At 49.6% G+C, this 18,245-nt stretch overlaps 1 protein-coding gene across 2 annotated transcripts in view; it reads left to right on the top strand.

Annotated features, from left to right (window-relative positions):
• The first annotated feature begins 212 nt into the window (after window positions 1-212).
• Window positions 213-18,245, top strand: part of SLC16A1 (solute carrier family 16 member 1) — a 29,516-nt gene continuing 11,483 nt past the window's right edge. Inside the window, exon 1 of one of the 2 annotated variants that reach the window (XM_074977402.1) lies at window positions 213-270. Coding sequence is in view for 1 of the 2 variants with exons in the window: in XM_074977401.1 (XP_074833502.1) it covers window positions 5,750-5,771 (22 nt within the window). In the remaining variant the exon portion in view is untranslated. Of the gene's footprint in view, window positions 271-5,643; window positions 5,772-18,245 lie in introns of those variants that run through there. The other variant, XM_074977401.1, reaches the window with a different exon arrangement.

Below are 18,245 nucleotides of genomic sequence, written 5' to 3'. Positions count from 1 at the left end.
GTGGAGCCGGAGGGGGCTGGCAAACCGCTGCGCTGGGGCCACGCGGGCTGGGGCTGGAGCTGCAGCTGCAGCTGGAGCAGCCCCAGCCCCAGCCCCACTTTCCCGGGTGCGGTGCGGTGCGGTGCGGTGCGCGGGCCTCGGGGGAGTCCCGCCGGGCCGGGCCGGGCCCAGCCGGCCTGTCCCCGCCCCAGTCTCCGCCCCCAGCTCCGGCCGGCCCGCCCTTTTAAAGAGCCGGGCGGGGGGCTGAGCCGGCCGGCTGGGAGCGGTACGGTACGTGCGGGTCGGGTCGGGCCGCTGCTCCCCACGTGGCGGGGCCGGGGCCGGGGCCGGGGCCGGCGCCGGCGGGGGCTCTTGGGGGGCGGGGGCACCCGGGAGTGAGCGGGGCGTGGCGAGGGCCGGGGCAGGCTGGGCTGGCCGGGGACCTTCGGGGAGCCCCGGGCGATCGCCGGTGGGCGCGGGGTGCCAGGGCCGGGCCGGGCCGGGAGCCCGACGGCGGGCGGGAGGTGCGGGGCTCGGCGGAGCGGGGCCGGGGGCGCGCCGCGGGTAAGCGCTCGCTGGCGCCTTTGTTGGCGGCGCGGGGCCGAGCCGGGCCGGTCGCACGTGCTCGGGGCGCTCGGGCCTGGCCGGCCGCGGCGGGACCCTTCCCCTGCCGGGGCTGCGCTGGCATCGCAGCGCTGGGGCCGAGCCCTGCCCCGGGAGCAGACCCGCGTGGGCCCTCCGGGGCCGGGTAGCGGCCGGCTGCCCTGCGGCGCCCCGCGGGCCGGGCGGAGGTGCCCGGGTTGGATTCCAGTGTCTCGGTGTGCGCCTGGAAAGGGCCGTGGTGCGTGCGCCGCCCGGCGCCGCTGGGGTTCCCTGGCCGCTCCCCGCCGGGGCCCCGGCTTCTGCCTTGCGCTCCCCGCTTGACGGGCTCCAGCCGCGCTGGGTGCGAGCCTGGCGCTGCCCCGGGCTTCTGCAGCTTAACTGCCGGTTGCTCACGGTCCGCTCGCATCACACTCTCCCGAGCCCTCTGACAGCAGCTACGCAGGCAGCTGGCTGGTCCCTGGGACCCGGAACCGGTAGGCAGTGGGTGCTCAGCCGGGGGCTCACACACGAGGGCATTGCAGAGAGGCCGTGGGGAAAAAAATCGGAGAAAATAAGTGTTCAATTGCAAAGTTGCAACCAATTACCATTTGTAAATGGAATTTCTTCCCATAACCTCACTAACTGCTGCCTGAACGCCTGCCTTGTGGCTTCCTTTTTCATTTCATCAAGTGCACATGGCTGCTAGAATTGGCAGGGATTGGGGTCTGTAGCTGGTTTGGGGGGGGTCTGTTGGGGCTGCTTGTGGCCGTGCACGGGGAATGATTGGGGTCTGCAGGAGTGAAAAGGTTCGGAACCATCACTATAATCAATTGGAGTGTAGGGCACAAGGCAGCTGCCTTGCCCTAAGGCTGGGCCTGTAGCTTCCTCTTGTAGGCCTGAACTCCTAATGCTGTCTAGAAAGGCTATTCGTTTTTTAAGAGGAAGTGATAAGGGAAGAATGACAGAGATGATTCCGCAGCTCTAGCTGTGATGGAGCAGTGGGTATATTGGCTCGTGATTTGACCACTCCATTCTGACTTCTGCACCCTGGTTTGGTCCAAACTGCATTTTTGACCTGCTGGGTGCTGTGAAGGTTACGTCCTGATGCATTGCACGTGCTGTGATTTGCTTGTCCCTGGTTTCTTCCTTGTCTTTTTATTACTAAGAAAATCTTTGAAACTTTTGAAACACAAGCTTTGCTGCCTTATTTTTTTTCTGCCACCCTAATTTATGCCCAAACTTAGGTTGATACAGGCACCAGGCTCAAGGGTATGAGGGTTCCCATGCCTGAGTGCTGTAGCTATGTAGATGCCCCCAGGTCAATGAAAGGAGGATTCCACCAACCAAGCTTTGTTTTGGGGGAGCAGATTGCCTCCAGTGGGGGGAAAACGTCTTCTGTTGCTCTTGGCTGCATCTGCAGTGTGGGGTCACACCAGCACAGTGCTGGCACAGTAGATATGTATCTCTCGCTTCTGTAGCATAGATGTGTCCTTTATAATTGACCTGTGCTAGGACAGGAAGTGCTTTTCCATGATGACTTTCCTTTCGTTGTCATCCCACTGCCAATTCCTCCCTGTGACTTCAATGTCGCTGTCTTCCAAGGGAAGATGCCAGTCAAACTCAAAATTACTATTTGGAAGCTGCAGGTTTGTTTTGGAGGCTGGAGGGGGGAAGCTCTTACTATTACACAGATACCGGCAACAACAACTCCCTGTGAGCAGACTGTAATGTTCAGGGGTCACCCCTCTGGTGGTTATAACCATGGCATCTCCCTGTGAGGGACTTCAATGCTAAAACTAGTCTCATTCTACTGCAGGTTAAGCTTGGCGTCTTAGCTTGGGGGGCTGGTTTAGTTCATGGTGTTTAATGGTGGCTGTTGGTATGTATCATCCTGGGGCCACTGCTAGCTTCTCTCTCTACTTCCCCGTTCACTCCTGCTGATATGCAGGAACAGGGATGATGCATGGCAAAGCCTTCTTGCAGCTAGCTGTGACCATTGGGACTTGTGAATTACTACCCGCTAGGGAGCTCTGGCAAATGAAGAGACTGAATGAAATTAATTTGGAGGGAGTTAAGGATGCTCTTAAACATCGCCTATTTTTATCAGTAATCCCCTGAAACTGTGCATCCTGCTTCTTGATCCCTTGCATTTGACTGTATGCTTGTATCTGCTCTATTAATAAAATACTGCAATATAAGGCAAATTGTTGTGTTATCTAGGTGGCACAAAATCTTGCTCTGGACAGGCACTTCAGCTGTTCATGCTCTTGTCAAACTGAGAGTTGTTGGTAGCAATGTTTGGCATGGTCTTGTGACTGTGATGCAATCCAGGGAACAGCACAGCAATTACAAGCTAGTAAAATGTAACATACAGTACTTTGCATGGGTACTAAGGCTGTGCGCCTTTCATTGCAGTTAGGAGTGAGTCTGCACAACGTAAGCAAACTCCATTTGCGCTCTTCAAGGGTCATTCGTTTTTCTTCTGGGTGTACCGTTTGTACCCAAAAACAGCATTGCCAATAGCTGCCTTTATTCCCTGTGCCTAAAAAAGAAATCATGGGTAGGTTCTTCTCTCTTCTGGGATGGAGATTTATGAGAGCTTTCAGGCCTGAGAAGACAGAATTGCTTTGCTAGTTTAATTTCAACAAATGTACTGACACTAACTTATCATGGCAGCTCTTCTGCTTGTGTTTGGTCTGAGAGCTCAACCCCTCCAAACGAAATTCCCACTGCAAGCTAAACTGAGCAGGGTTGTCAAGCCTGAGTCATGTTAGATGTGTTGGATCTCACTGTCCTGTATATGGAAAGAACAGAGCCCTTTTAGAAATAGTCCATTGGCTGTCCCACCAGCCCAAATGTCACTGTGTATTGTCCTAACAAATTGCCCAACACGTGTCCCCCATTATGGATGGAAGCAACCTGTGGAGAAGAACTTTCTGTTTTTATTGCCTAGACATAGCATTTAATTGATGCTTTGCACACAGACATGCTCTCTGAGCTAAATATATGGCCCCATTTACTTGCAGAATGCGGAGCTTTAGGATTTTGCTTGGTGGCACGTCCTCAGTAGTCCTAAAATCCAGCCATTGTAGCCTAAATAAACAATTTGAACCAGATCCGTACTCGCAAATGCACATGTGCTTTGAGAGTGTGCGCATGCATGTGTGCATTAAACACAACAGGACATCTAATAGAAACATGCTACTGTACAGGTTCTCTTACCAAAGAAAATGTTTGTCTTCATTTTCTTAATATCAAGTCCATGTCTCTTTGTTTCCATGGCCACGTCTACACTAGCCCCCTCCTTTCGAAAGGCGGATGCTAATGAGACCTATATGGATACACTAATGAGGTGCTGCGTATTCACTGCAGCACCTCATTAACGTATCCCGGTGTGTCTCATTAGCATCCCCCATTCAAGAGCGGGGGGGAGACTAGTGTAGACAGGGTCCATATGGAGTAAAAATAAGAAAATGGCTTGAAGGAATGGTAGCCAATGAGTGAGCTAGCTGCAGATGGAGTCCAGGCTACCTGATGCTTTTGAATGTACCCTGAAATCTTTGTATTTACTTCCTATATTGTTTTTTCTTTTTTCTTCCCCCCCCCCCCCCCATTTTGGGGTCAGGACCTTGACTGTACTCCAACCAAAAGTGTGGTTCTTGACAAAAAATAGATTGCTCCAACTTAAAGTTTTAAAACACCGAACTTCTCTGTAGCTTACGCTGTAAGAATTAGTCTGCTTTTCTGGATGTCCAGTTTTAACTTTGTAATGTATAACAAATAGCAAGCATGCCTGTGGCACCTTAGAAGTTATCAAAGTTATAACTATAGTCTCTAAAACAACAAGAAGTCTTGTGGCACCTTCTAGACTAAGATATTTTGGAGCATAAGCTTTCGTGGGCAAAGACCCGCTTCATCAGATGCCCACAAAAGCTTATGCTCCAAAATATGTTTGTTTGTCTATGAGGTGGCAGAGGACTTCTTGTTTTTGAAGATACAAACTAACTCAGCTACCCCTCTGAAAGAGTCTGTCAGGTGCCTCAGGACTGCTTGTTGTTTGTGAAGTTACAGATTCACATGGATAACCCTTTGAGACCTTTGTAATATAAAGTACTGGCAGAGTAATCTGTTTTTTATGACCTACAGATTTCAAGGGTTAGCTAAATGGACAGGACTGAATTGTAAAGATCAAGTCAGTTCACTGAATTATCCCATAAAAGCATTGAGCTTTACCGTTCCATTTTCAAAGTTTTTTTTTTTAACGTCCTTGTGCCATTTTACAGGCTTGATGTGAAATTGCTAAAAAGTAATAGAAGCTTGTGTAAGAGGAGAATTCAGAGGGAGAGACCTCTCTGTTTTGATGTCGACTAGGGTAATAACTAGCTGGCTGGCTTCCAGAGGCTCTACACTGACTCCAAGAACACCTAAGCCATATAAGGCCTGCATTTTTAGCAATTGGAGTAATTAGCCAGTGGAGCAGTTTTCCAATGTATTTGCTGGTTTCGATATCACTTGCAGTCTTGAAGACAAGATGGAATGTCTGACAGATCTGCGCTCGTTCAGCCGCATAGTAATGGACCTGGTACAAGGATTACTTAGTGGAATTCTGTGGCCTATGTTACGCTCCTCTGGCTGACCTCCTGTGTAACAGTCCTCTTCTGGCCTCAGTCTGAGAAACGACATGGCTGGAGATAGCAAATGGTTCCTAAACTTGGAATGATGTGCCTGAGGGAGTGGAGCTGGGAGCGTTGTTTCACAGGTGGTGTAGCTGTTTTTGTCAGCTGGACAAGTGGACTTGTCATGTTTCTCAGTTCATCCATGTCTGTGTCCTACAATCCACTGGCTTCAGTTTTATTTGTCTTGCAGTAGTGCCTGTGAGTTGCAGTCCTAGACTAGAACCACATGTGTGAGGTGCTGTGCAAACACAGCCAAGGCTGCCCCATTTCATTGCATGTACAATCTCTGTGCCAGGCAAGGGTCAGTAGGTGGATACAGACAGGGAAACTCAAAGATCTGTGCAAGTTCTCAGTTGCTGTACTGAATGACCTATGTGGCTTATCCTTTGCCAGAGGCAGTAAATCTGCTGCAACCTCATTCAAGTGTGGAGCTGCTCCGCTGCCATCCAGTTGCTGTTTAAATGTCCCTTCCATGCCGTTTCAGATTTGGTGACTGTTGCTGCTTCTAATTGATGATACGAAACGCTGATCAAGGTACTTCACAGAAAGTAGCGAAAACCTCTTTTAGATGATTGCACTGAAAAAGAGACAACTGAAATCCCACGGAAGTAAAAGATAGAATTTTACTTTCATTGCTGCCTCCGTGTACCCAAATGTGTCTTATACAAGTGGAAGGGTTCCCTCTTTGTGGCAAATTACACCTTTTATAAACCAATGAATAAGGCAATTTAAAGCTGTCTGTGCTCTCTCTCATAGAGGTGGGAGGGACCTTCAGAGGTCATTGAGTCCAGTCCCCTGCACTCACAGTGAGACCTATGACCATCCCTGACAGATTTATTTATTTCTATTTGCTCCAGATTCCTAAATGAGGGCTCAAGGACTAAATTCACAACTCTGGTTTTAATTGCCGAATGCTCAAACCGCTGAACTATCCCTCCCCCCAAATCAAACTGCACCATCTACACCTCTATGATCCTGGGAGCTTTTGTTCCTTGTTATGCCAGACATGGTTCGTGAGGCTGCCTACCGCCTGGGTATGGCATGAAGGGGGATGATGGGTGCACAATATGCCAGTGCCAGTTTTGCTTCGGTATGCATGGTTCTTGTGGTGGGCTGTGTAAGTTAGAGCTGTGACAACATTAAAGAGGAGAATTTTATTTTGTTCTATTATTTGGTGGGTGTGAGAAGACTGTGTCTGCTTGAAATCTTAACTGCATGCCTGACTCTAAAACTGAAATCTGCAGACCACTTGCACTGGACATCTGCATTATAAGCTTCCCTGCACATTTCTCTCCACCCCATAAGTACTGCACTGAGAGCATCACACTTGTCTGACTTGGGTCTGGAATGGATTCCTGATCCTAGTGGTGAAAGCAGCTTTCTTGCTCCTGCCCCCTCTGCTGAACTTTGGTCTCAAATTTGTGCTGGCTTATCTGGCAGCTGAAGTGGGAAAACTAAAAGGACTAAAAACTTGCACAATGTAATGCCACATGCTCTGAAGTGTGTATGTGAAAAGCTGCAATAAGCTAGGGAGAGATTCCACCGCAAGTTGAGTCCCATAAAACATTGTGCACTGGTTTTATCGTTGCACTTTCTGCTTTTATGACTTTGTTGTCCTCCTTCCGTGAAACCAGCGCACGTTTAGTAGCTTGACAAGTAAATGTAGGTGCCTTCCCACCATTTTCAGCACAACTCATTTATGAAAGGCATCATTTAGATTCTGGCAGAGTGTAAATATGTAATACTCAGTGTTGCAGGCAAGGTTATATTTAACATCTGAAGCTATTTCTGATAAAACTTTGGCACATGAGTGACTTCAAAACACCCCCTGATAGTCTAAAGGCTTGTTTCTGCTATGAAGTTGGGTGAGTGGTAAGTCACTTGTGGCAAACCTGTTGGAGACTTTGTCCATGTTAACATTTGTCTCCATTTGACGCGAGTGCCCCCTTAGAGCAGCATGGTATCACTGTCTCCCTGAGTGTCTCAGTGCCCCGGTTGACCTGCTGAGCTTCAAGCGGTGTTAGCATCTATGCGAATGTTTGTCCGACAGCTGTCCCAGCACCGTGACCGTTCTCTGTTTGGCTGACCACATTGGGAACTCCGCTGCCCTGGGATCGCAGACTGGACCCAACTCCATCCCCTTATTAGCTCCAGCTCATTTTGAAATGCATCTTGCTGGCTGCGCAGCTCAGCACGCACACCCTGCAGCGCTCGTGTGTCACAGCTATTGCACACTGGTCCCCTGCCCCCTTAGGTAGAAGGCAAACTGGCTGTCATGATCTCAGGAAATGCTCGTTACCAGGAAGTGTTTTGCCTGAACAAGGAACCGTATTTCCTCTCCAAATCTGGTGCTCTGTTACAGTCTGCTGTCAGCCCGCCCTTGCCCCTTGTCTTCAGAGGCAAAATATGCCAGAACAAGGTAGGTCAAGCAAAAGGGATGGACTCTTTACCTGTTGGCATTCACGGCTAGCCCACTGCAGTTCATGATGATAGTGGCCAGTGGCCCAGAAAAAGCAGCCAACACCCCAATAAGAGGTGCTTATGGCCATGCCATAGGGTTAGAAGGGACCCCAAGGATACTCCAGCCTAACCCATTCCTTCCTCTCTCCCCTCCCTGGGGGAAGAGCTAACTGCATTTCCCTGGTCTAAGAGATTCTTCTGAACCAGAATCACAAGCTGTGTGAGCAAAGGGGTGTCTCTGCAGGAAGCAGATGCTCAAATATAAAAAACGCTCATGCTCCTGTGATCCTGTCCCATCCCCTGTGCCTCCCACAGTCCCATCACAGAACATGTTCTGTATAATTGCGTCTGGAATCCATTGCTCTGATCACACGGAGTCTTGGCTCCAGAAATTCACTAGGGCTGGGGTGGAGTCTGCTTCCATGTTCACTACCATGTTTCTAGGGTGTCCTCAAGGACTGGATTCAAAGCTTAAACAGCCTGCCCTCAACTGTGAGCAGAGAGATTTTGCGATAGGCAACCCCCATAGGCTGCTGTAGTGAGGGTTGGTGTAAAGCAGGCACCACACCAATCTGAAAGCTGGCACTGCTGGAGGATGTGATTAGTCAGCAGGGTGAGTGGGCAGCTCCAGTACTTTGGACTTGTGCAGTTTTACTCTGATTAGAGCATCACAGCTTCTGGAGGCTGCATTTTTGGGCTGCTGCTAACAAGAGCTTCCACCTGGTCTGTTTTTGGAGTGCTGCCTTTGGGCATCAACTGGTCTACTATGAAAGGCTGGGTCGCCCTGGCCTGGTGGATTGGAGCATATCTTGAGAGCCGCTGGCCCCTTGCAATACTACAGCAGGCCTGGCTGGGGGGAAGGGGGGCATGTCATGGAACTGCCATGTACATGTGGGACCAGTAGAACTGCTGTTCACGTGAAACAATGAGCACTGTCTGTGGCTCCTTCTATGGGTTGATGGCCTTGTGTCCCCTGAACGCCTGCTGCTGACCTTATCTGACTGCTGGTACAAACCCTGTTGCGGGGCAGGTCCACAATGGACCATTGTGCAGTGCCTTGGACATCCCACACACAGCCGGGTTAAACCCCCAGCTAGGCATACGGCGTGGACCTTTGTCCCCTAGCCTAATTCTCTAAATCCGATTTAAAAAAGCAGCGTTGGTGTCGTCCGATTAGCTTTCAGCAGCCCTAATTCCCTCCTTCCTGCCCAGCAAAGACTGTCAAGTGCGAACCAGTAAATGGCCCCAGCTGGAGGAAAGGCTGGTGCGGGGCTCGGCCACACACTCCTGTTGCAAGCCGCTAAAGAAATGAGCTTTCCTTGGCTCCTTATCCAAACCAGCTGGCGGCTGGAGTTGGAGTCCCTGCCCGCATTTGCACTGTGTAGCACTACCCCAGAGCTGCGAGGTGACAGGCAGCCAGCTAAACTGGCCTTGGGGAGATGAGGGAGTGAGTTCTGTTTTGTTTGAGAATGGGGGCAGGGGGGTGTTGCGTGAACGGATGAGCACAGAGCAGCACTTCCTGTAGCTTGCTCCTCGCGGCTGCTCTCAGATGTCACTATTTTGCAAAGCTAGCAGCCATCACACAGTAGTGCTCTCCTGGCAGAGTCTGGGTAGCCTCTCCACCCTATCTCGCAGCCTGAGGACTTGGCTTTGGTTTAGTGCTGCGGCTCTCGGACTTTTGGAGTGGGGACCGCTTTCACGCAGCAAGGTGCTGCCTACACCCTTCCTGAGATACGAGCCCCCATGTTTAAGGTTTAGCACAACTCACAAATGCTGGAGGTGAAGTGGGCCTGGGAGTGGAGGCTGGTTGCTGTTGGCCTCCTACAGGGTCGTGGGCCCCTGCCCCTTTTTGAAACCCTGGGCTTAGTAGGTCTCTGTTTCTGTCTAGCCCTGGAAGTGGGTTTGGGTTGCTTTGCAAGCCCTGGTTCTAGCATGCAGTCCTGTCAGTTCTGGTGGGATGGGGAGTTGTGACACTTGACTCTGGGCTAGGAGATGAGGCGGTGGTAACTGGCTCCTCCTGCTCAAAGTGAGGAATGTGCTCTGGATGCACATTTTTCTTGGGGGTTGAGGGGTAGGGCTTGGGAGGAGCTGGCGTGGAAGAGACTGGCTGTTACAGCACAAGGGTGTGTGTGTTGAGAAGGGCGCTGCGGCTGTGTGCGCTGGGCTCAGTTTGAGAGTTGAAAGTAGGGTGGGGTTTTCAGAGGCGTTTCTAACTTGGGCATGTGAGGGACGGTTGGCTCCTTTGGGAGAAGGGATGTGCTTTTAACAGTGCTGCATGAGGAGTGCGCAGATGGCATGGAGCAGCAGGAAAGAAGCAGAAGGTGGAACTGGTTGCATTCCGTGTGTTGCTCTTCCAAAAGACAGACTTCCTCTCCAGCTGCGGGTGCTGTTCCTAAAGAACAAGTAACACTGCATTCCGCTTCTTTGCAGGTAGGCCAGGCTTTGCGTGGGAAGCAGAGCAAGGCTTGCTGAGAGGCCCACAGTTCTGCTAATGCCCATATTGACTGGTGCTGTGCACAGATAACCCCTATCTTTGGAGTGCTCATGCCGTGCAGCTAGTGTACAGATTAAGTTAAACAGGCTGGGTCAGGTTCTGCAGCAGCAGCAGCAGGAGGAAGCCAAATATTTTCCAAATGTACAAGGACTGAGCTGGTAGGAAGGCAGACAGACCTAGATAAAGCCTCATAAGCTGCTTCCTTGGCAAGTTATTTCAGAACACGAGCCAAGGCTTGGCGAACAGGTCAGCGGGGGAAAGAGGCTTTATTTGGCTTTGGTGGCTGTGAGTTTTTTGTAGGTTCCCCTGCAGTGTAGGGGTGAGAATTGGCTGTGATTTGGCCCCTGGCAGTGAGGGCTACAAAAGCCAAGGGGGAACTTCCTTAAAGAGCAACTGGAGTAACTCTTGTCTGTCAGTGCAGTGTGTGACCTCCGCCAGCCACTTCACCTCTGTTCCCTTGCCTGGCTGCGCCTGGGTAACCTGTGGGTATGAGTGATAGTTCCTACCCCAGCGTACTCATCTCTTGGTATGTGTTCTCTGCAGCGCTCTGGGCTATCCCATTAGTGGGTTAGTGGAGACCTTCTGGTGCTACTATGCTGCAAAAGTAGCTGAACCATTCGTGCCCCAAGGCTGTAAAGCGTGTCACAGTCACATGAATCTCTACTAAAGGAAATCCCCATTAATGGGAACTTAGGTGGAGAAAAAGGCCTGGCACCTTCTAGTGACCTGCCACCGTACTTCTGGAAACCTCGCTCCAAGCAGTCTTGGTGCAGCGTTTCTGCAATAGGGCCGAATGTGGCTTGTTTTGAATTGGAAGTAGACTGGTGCTCGGAATCAGCTCAGCTGTGCACTTCTTGGCAATGGCGGGTCAGACAGCTCGGAGCAGGGGAGGTTGACAAGGTACACCTTCTTGTCAGCGCTGGAGCTTGTGCCAGTGCACCAGGTAGGAATTATTTTCAGTTTCCTAGAGAATGAACATGCTGCTTATTCAGAAGCATCCCAGGAGGCTATGAAAGCATCTTCTAAGGTGGATGCCAAGGTTCCCTCTAATTTTTCCATCCCTGAGTGGAATAAATTTTGTTGCGTTCACCAAGGCATGTGTGGCTGTGCACCACCAGTAGAAACACACATTGCCAGCTGTGGGCACTCTGCTAATCAGTGGGGCAGCATCTGAATCTCTTCTGGGCGGCCGCCCAAGTGCTCTGCTTACAGGGGGCTCTGGTGGACGTCTAGCGTGTTGCACCAGCTCACAGGTGATAACTCTGGGAACAGTTTGGGTTGTGCCATCTTGAGCCACTTGTGTCTCCTTTGCAAGGCAGAAGGGTGGAAGACGCTTCCTCCTTTCAGCCTTCCAGGGTAAACTCCTCTGCTTGCTCAGGGTACCAAGCGCTAAGGTGATGGCCTCTGTCAGGCCAGCAGCTGGCGAGGAGAACAGATGCTGTGTGCAGATAACTGCACACAAAACTAAAAACAAAAATAGCAAGCGCACACCCCGAGCCTGCCCTTCTGGACTCGTTCTGAGAAGGCAATGACCATGACCCTCACAAAGGGGCACTGTAAAGGGCCTCTGCGAAGGGTTTGCCGCAGAAACATTTCCGTGCGTTTTGCAGAGGTTTCTAAATGAGAGCTTCTGTTTTTGGCAGTGGATTTCTGCCAAGCTGGGGCTTCAGTAGAAAATAATTTACTGTGTGGGAAAAATACACATCCTGGACAGTCTGGTTTTATACCCTTAAGTAAAACAAAAGGGGTGGCTACAGTAGGCTGTCGGAACCTGGGGCTAGCTCTGTTTGCTTCCAGATTCCACAGCTGTCCGGGCCAAGGAGGAGTTCAGTCTGGCTCTGTTAGGCCAGCTTTAGCTGGAGGGGAAGGTGGAGTGCAGGGAGGAGAGGTTACCTAAGGCTGCTCATTGCTGAGGTTTATAAAGAATTTACTGCATGGAAGATGTGACACTTGCAGGCATTGCTGGGACTCACCAGCCTTAACGGCTGCAAATGTGGCCACTTTAATGCCTAAATAGGGCAAACAGCAGCTGACTGCCAGGCAGCTGTGAATTAGTGTTCTAAACACGTCTGACACGTAGCAGCTCTTCCGTTACAGAACTGGAAGCGTCATCACTATTGCTCGGGCTTTGGGAAAAGCTTCATTTTTGAATTGACTCCTATTTTTAGGTGTGGTGCTTTTCTTTGGCTGAAACTTCTTGCATAGGAGGGTAGGAAACAAAATCTGAGACAGGCTTGAGAAAAGCCATTAAATCTGGTCTATTTAGCGGCTCTGAATGCTGGAACGGAAATGCTGTAGCTTGCAGAATTGGCAATGTAAATCAGCACTAATGGTCTAGCCCTGAACTCTCGGAATTTTGCTCAGGGATCTCAGTCCACTGAAACTCCTACTTGAGTGCAGCATTAGCAGTGAATTGCAATTTGTAATGGTCTCTTAGCTTTAAATTGTGGAGTGGGGAATAGAAGAGCTGTGTTGCTCCTCAAATGGGGACCCTTAATCAGTGCTGGGGTGTGGGGGAGGGCTGCTGAGTAAGATCAGGGCACTTAGCTTTCCTGAAGTGGGTTAAAGATTGATCTTTCTGGGCAGGGGAAACTTTCAGTACTTGGTCGCCTTTTCCTCAAACATTGGAGCAGACACGTCAGTATCTTGGTACAAAAGCAACAGAAAGGGGAGTTTAGTGACCCTTACGAAAGCTGAATATGACTAAGAGTGCAGCCTCTGCTGGAAAATGATGTGAACTTGTTTTAAAAAAAAGTGAGGCATTTGTTTAAATGTTATAGAAAGAGTTAATTTGTACAAAAAGCAAAAGCAAGCAATCCTTATGGACCGTCTGCTTTTGGTGTTGAGAGAGAGGAAAATAATGTGCCCCCAGATGCTGTGGGTTTTAGGTGGTTGGGATTTCTGTTTTTGGCTTATCCAGCACAGACCTTGTCTGACCTCCTGGTCTCTCCTTGGGTTGTAAGTGTCTTGTTGGCCACGCGAGCACTCAGTTTGAATCGTGCTGATGTCTGTCTGGGGCTAGCCCGTGTGTATCTAGCATTCCGCTTTGCTGGGGAAGTCGGCCATGAATCCATGCAAATCCTGAGCACTCTCCCACATGCTGGGGGGCTTTACTCTGTATTAAGGCCCCAGTTGTGACTTTCCCTCTGCACTGAGTGAGCTCAATGGACGCCGCAATCACCTGACCTGCACCGAGAAGAAATACTCCTTTGGGCTTGGGAGCATAGTTCAGCTAATGGGGTTTACTGGGGGGAGGGCGACATGTTGTAAATTAATCTTTTGTCAGAGCTGCAATGTGACTTGGTTCTGCTCATGATGGTCATGTGGTTTTGTCTGAATGTTTCTAGCAAAAAACAAAAAGAAAAGGGAAAAGGTCAAATAGACTAAACCAGTCTTAAAAGGTTTAATTAAAACTGTCTCCTGTGCTTTGTTCCCTCTTGCTGCTGTATGCTCTTGCAAGGCACAGCTGCCTGACTATGGGCTGGTATTGGAAACCCAACGTCCAGTTGTGATGCACATCCTAATTCCATGAGATCTCCGGTCCTGGGTTCTTGATTCTCGGGACTCCAGACTGGTGCTCCCAAGGATAGACCCCAGATCCCTTGTGAGCTGCAAGTGAGTGGAACTAAAATCTCCACAGTGATTTCCTATGCTTCAGGCAGACTGCAAATTCTGCACCTGCTTCACGTAGATGAAAGAAAAGCTTTTTAAAATTGAACGTGAATGAAATAAACATGACGTTCTATAGGAAGGTGTCTTCTGTCTTTGTGAATTTCTGCCGATGTTGCATCATTTCTGCACTTTCTTGGTGTGACGCATAGTGATGTCATAGGAGCTGCTGGAGGTTTTGGCCCCTGGGGTAAAGGAAGTTTGGACTTCTGGCACATGGACAAGCATAAAGACAATCTTGGGCATCCCACAGAAAACTTTCATGGCTACTGTGACAATTGTTCCAAATATACTGAAGGAACTATAGGAAAACTAAATAAATCTGCCCATACACACGTCCAGATCACTGTCATTGATTTATGTAGGGTTTTTGCAGACTCAGTGATAGAAGTAATGTCTCTTCTTCACTGAACCTAAGCCGAATAGGAACAGGCATAAGCTGTTTTGCCTTTTTTGTGCCTTTTAAAATTTGCTACCTGTTAAGTCTGCTAGTGTAAACAGTAAAATTTGCGTATTTGTTATGAGCACTCTTCACAGCAGACTCACTCAGCCCTGGCAAGCTGGGAACAAGCTAAACCCTGGAAGGGAGGTAGGTGGGCCAGGGACAATGGGGGACTTGATGAGGCAACAGGGGGTCAGGGTGATGGAGGGAAGGGTGAGTCTGGGGCTGAAGGCTGATGTGTCCTCCAGGGAACAACTCCTTCTGGCAGCTGCGTTCGCCTATCAGGACGCTGTGGCTAGCTGCCTAAGGCAGTGGCACCAGCACATTTGCAGGATGTTCATATGAAAACAGGTCACATGTGAGTTAACCTCCGTTCCTGTTGAATAAATGCATTGCTGCAGGTAGGGCAGTTGTGCCCTTTTGTAGCCTTTTTTCTGGCTGCCCACCAGTTGAGGAAGGCTGTGCTATCTCTGTACATCCAGTCACCCTGGGAAGGTACCACCTGTCTCCTTTCTCTTTCTATTTTAAAAAATGGATTGTGGAGCATGACTTGGCAGGGAGTAGCCCAGTTCCACAGCAGAGGAATACCTTGAGCCCTGCAGCTTGCCAGAGTAGGTTTAATTTCTGTGTGCTGCCCTTCCAGAGCATGCTGATGGTGGGGTGTCCTGGAAGAGCCTCCCAGGTGTGAGATGCTTTTTTTGTAAAGAGTTCAGTTGTCCCTCAGACAGTCCTGTGGTTTGGACTTGCAGCAGCAGAGGTGCAGGGACACTGCTGGTGCGGGTGAGCCAACTGAGGTGTGTGGTTTTTTTTTTTTTTTAAATAAAGGCAGCAAAATTGCTCCAAGCTGCACGTGCTTTGAGACTCAGCGGTGACTTACATGAGCCTGGCTTACAGTAGGGTGGGCAGACAAGTGCTGGTGGGATTGCCTTGCGAGTCCCTAGCAGGTCCCAGGTGCATGTGTGTGGGAGTACCTGCTACATTGTGTTTGCCAAAGCTGCTATTTGGAGGTTTGGGGTTCCTGCCTGGGATCTTCCAATTGTCTTGCTCTGTTTTCTGGATCTGAAGGGACTGGGTGCTGTTCTGAATGCTCTGTAGAACAGCAGCTGAGCATATATGAGTTAGATTGCACGTGCAAGGAAAGGGCTCTGGCAAACGTTTGAACCAACGTGTTTACGCTCAGCTCATCTGCTCCTTTCAAGTTCTTCCCGCTCTCTTGCCGTCAGCACAAATACTCAGCTGTCTGGCAAACTGTGCCTGCTCTTGTGAGAGAGCTGCATCTGAAGCAAAGCTGCTGTGGAGAAGCATTCAGTCAAAACTAGGCCAGGGCATATGAAAGCTTGCAGATCTTCCTTCCGTGACATCTTCCCTGCAGTTGATTTCCTTCTCTAGAAACACCTGGTATGACACCAGGCCAGGGGAAAGCATTAGAGGTCTCCAGTCTGTTTTGGGGCTGCAGAAATGTGTCTGACTACAAATTGCCTTGGACTTTCTTGGGCTTAGAATGGAAGTGTTTTTAACACTGTGTAAAGTAGGGTGGCTGTGGTGCCACAGAGATGTAAGTCCCAAGTCCATTCAGGGGGAGGTAGCAGTTAAGGTTGGGGTGGGTGTAAATTCATTTACTATGGCTAAGCCCACGTATTGAAAAATGACAACTCTGGCTCCAGAATACTGTGAGGCTATTTTTAAAAAATACATTCCAGCCTCTGTATTTGCTTGCTGGTTTCTGAGTCTTTGGCATGAATTTGCTTCATGCATTCAAGCCTTCCTCTGCAACCAGAATGGCCAGAAACTGGCTTCTTTACAAATGCAAGTTTGTAACTTTTGTAACCATCTGATCCTAGCCAGGAGCTGGGGCTTCACTAAAACCAACAGATAACATGGGATTTGTGATGCAACACAGCTCTACCCAAGAGGCAGTCAACTTGAAGTTAAGAGGAGGTGTTGGTGTGTGTGTGTGTGTGTGTGAGGGGCGGCTCAGAAGAGACTGGGAAGAACAAGCCAAACGTCTACAAAGTCTAGTCTGCCCAAGACTGCCTGGGAAACCCGTGGTTTTTCCAGCCTGCGAAATGAGACTTTAAAGAGCCCTGCACTACATGGGATGGCCTGATCATGAAATTGCAACATGAGCCGCATCAAAGTGGACAAGAATTCAAACCCTGTGAATTCAGTGCAGAGCATACATTGAACCTTTCCATTGTTATCAGCCGTTGCTAAGTTTAGTTGCGTTTAGTGACCTTTGTGCACAATCACGGGAATGTTGGCTTGGCGCTGAGCTGGAGGAGAGGGGTCTGGGATTTTTTTCCTCTCTCTGTGGGACACAGTTTAATAATTTGATGCTATTTCTCCTGTCTCCTGCCACTTGCCTCTGGCAGGCCCCCATTAAATGGTATTAAAATCTCACTCTCTCTTAGTGCTAGCACCTCCTCTTGTAGCCCGACTGCTAAGGCATCTCCTTTTAGGATGGGCTCTAGGGGCTGCGGATCAGTGGTATAGTCCATTTCTTCAGTGTACTTGCTGGTGGTGTTCTGTTATGAAGTATACTCCAGAGGCCCAATAACCAATGCCCGTTAGGTGGGGGGCAAAGGGTTCTGTATGACCCCAGTTTCCAAAGAGCTGTCCCGTGCAGCAGTGTTATTCTCCTTACGCAGGTGTGCGTTTCAAACTTACACCTCTAAAGCAGTCCCTGTATACCCTGCTTGTTCACAAGTCAACCACACTCCACACATCATTAGAAAGTGGATTTAATTAACCAACCTTCTATTGTCTTGCCTTCTGAACCTCATTCCAGGCCACCGTGCTCCCTTCTCTTTGTCCTGAGTGCAGGCATTCCTGGAAGTGAGGGGCATGAAGGCACCTCTTTGATACCCATGGGTAACTCCTTTCCTGTTGCTCTAAATAAATCATCCTGATAGGGACAGGCTTACTTCAGCTGAGTGTCATGTGATACTTAGCATAAGTATACAGGATTATCATAAAGATACAGGGCAAACTTGGCTCTGGAAGTGCTATGGTAATACTTGGAATGCTTAGAAGGCATATGGCATGTAGTGTTGCCAGCATAATATGTTTGCTAGCCAGCATGTATTAATCAACAAGGTGAGTGTAACTTCCTGGGGAAAATAAGAGCTTCCCAAATTATTTCACACTCCACTCACTTTCTTGTTTGCCCTGCTCCCTACCCTAGCAGTGTCCTTCTCTGTGGTCAGCTGGGCTGCACCCTGCTTCTGCAGAACTAGATCTGTCTCTTCCACCAGCTGAGACAGACTCGCAGTGACTATGTCAGTGTTAAGAGGAAGAGGATAGCAGCCAGGTTGGGAGCCCCAAAACACAGTTAGTTTGCAAACCTCCATATAACATAGCAGCCTGTACAAACACTGTCACTTAACACTGTTCCTTGCAAAATCCCAAGGCTCCAGAATAACCGAGTAGCATGTTCAACCTGGACTTTCCATAAGCAAGTCAGTGCTACCAGTAACATGGCGCTGCTGAGCAACCCTACGTAAATAAGCCTGTGTGACTGGTCTGTAGTCAGCAAGGAAGGTGCCTTCCATTGTCTACTTCCAAAGGGTTAGCTACGCTTTTAATTCACTGCTTGTAAGTGCTTTGTGGCAAAGCCTTTCCAAAGCATCTTTTGGATGACTGGTTTGGGACATCTAAAGTCCTGACAATGCTGAGCACCCACCCTCTAAGGTATGCCCGGTTTGAGGTGTCTCAGGTTGGGAATCTGAAAAGCAAGGGACCTAGAGTCAGTGGTCGCTCTTTGAAAGTCTTTGGCCTTATATTATTTCAAAGGGGTGGCGCTCTTGACTTCTGTTGACTCCTCCAGATAATCTTGCCACCTTTCTAACACCTTTGAACAACTTCCGAGTTTCATATGAGTGTTTGAGTCCCATTCTGATCCCTCACCATTGGAGAACTGTGTGTGTTAAGGGAAGTGACTCTT

This window comes from Carettochelys insculpta, chromosome 26 (assembly GCF_033958435.1).
Source record: "Carettochelys insculpta isolate YL-2023 chromosome 26, ASM3395843v1, whole genome shotgun sequence".
Classification (NCBI taxonomy): Eukaryota; Metazoa; Chordata; order Testudines; family Carettochelyidae; genus Carettochelys; species Carettochelys insculpta.
Note: the sequence above shows the minus strand (reverse complement) of the source record. Positions and strands in the feature narration are given on the sequence as shown.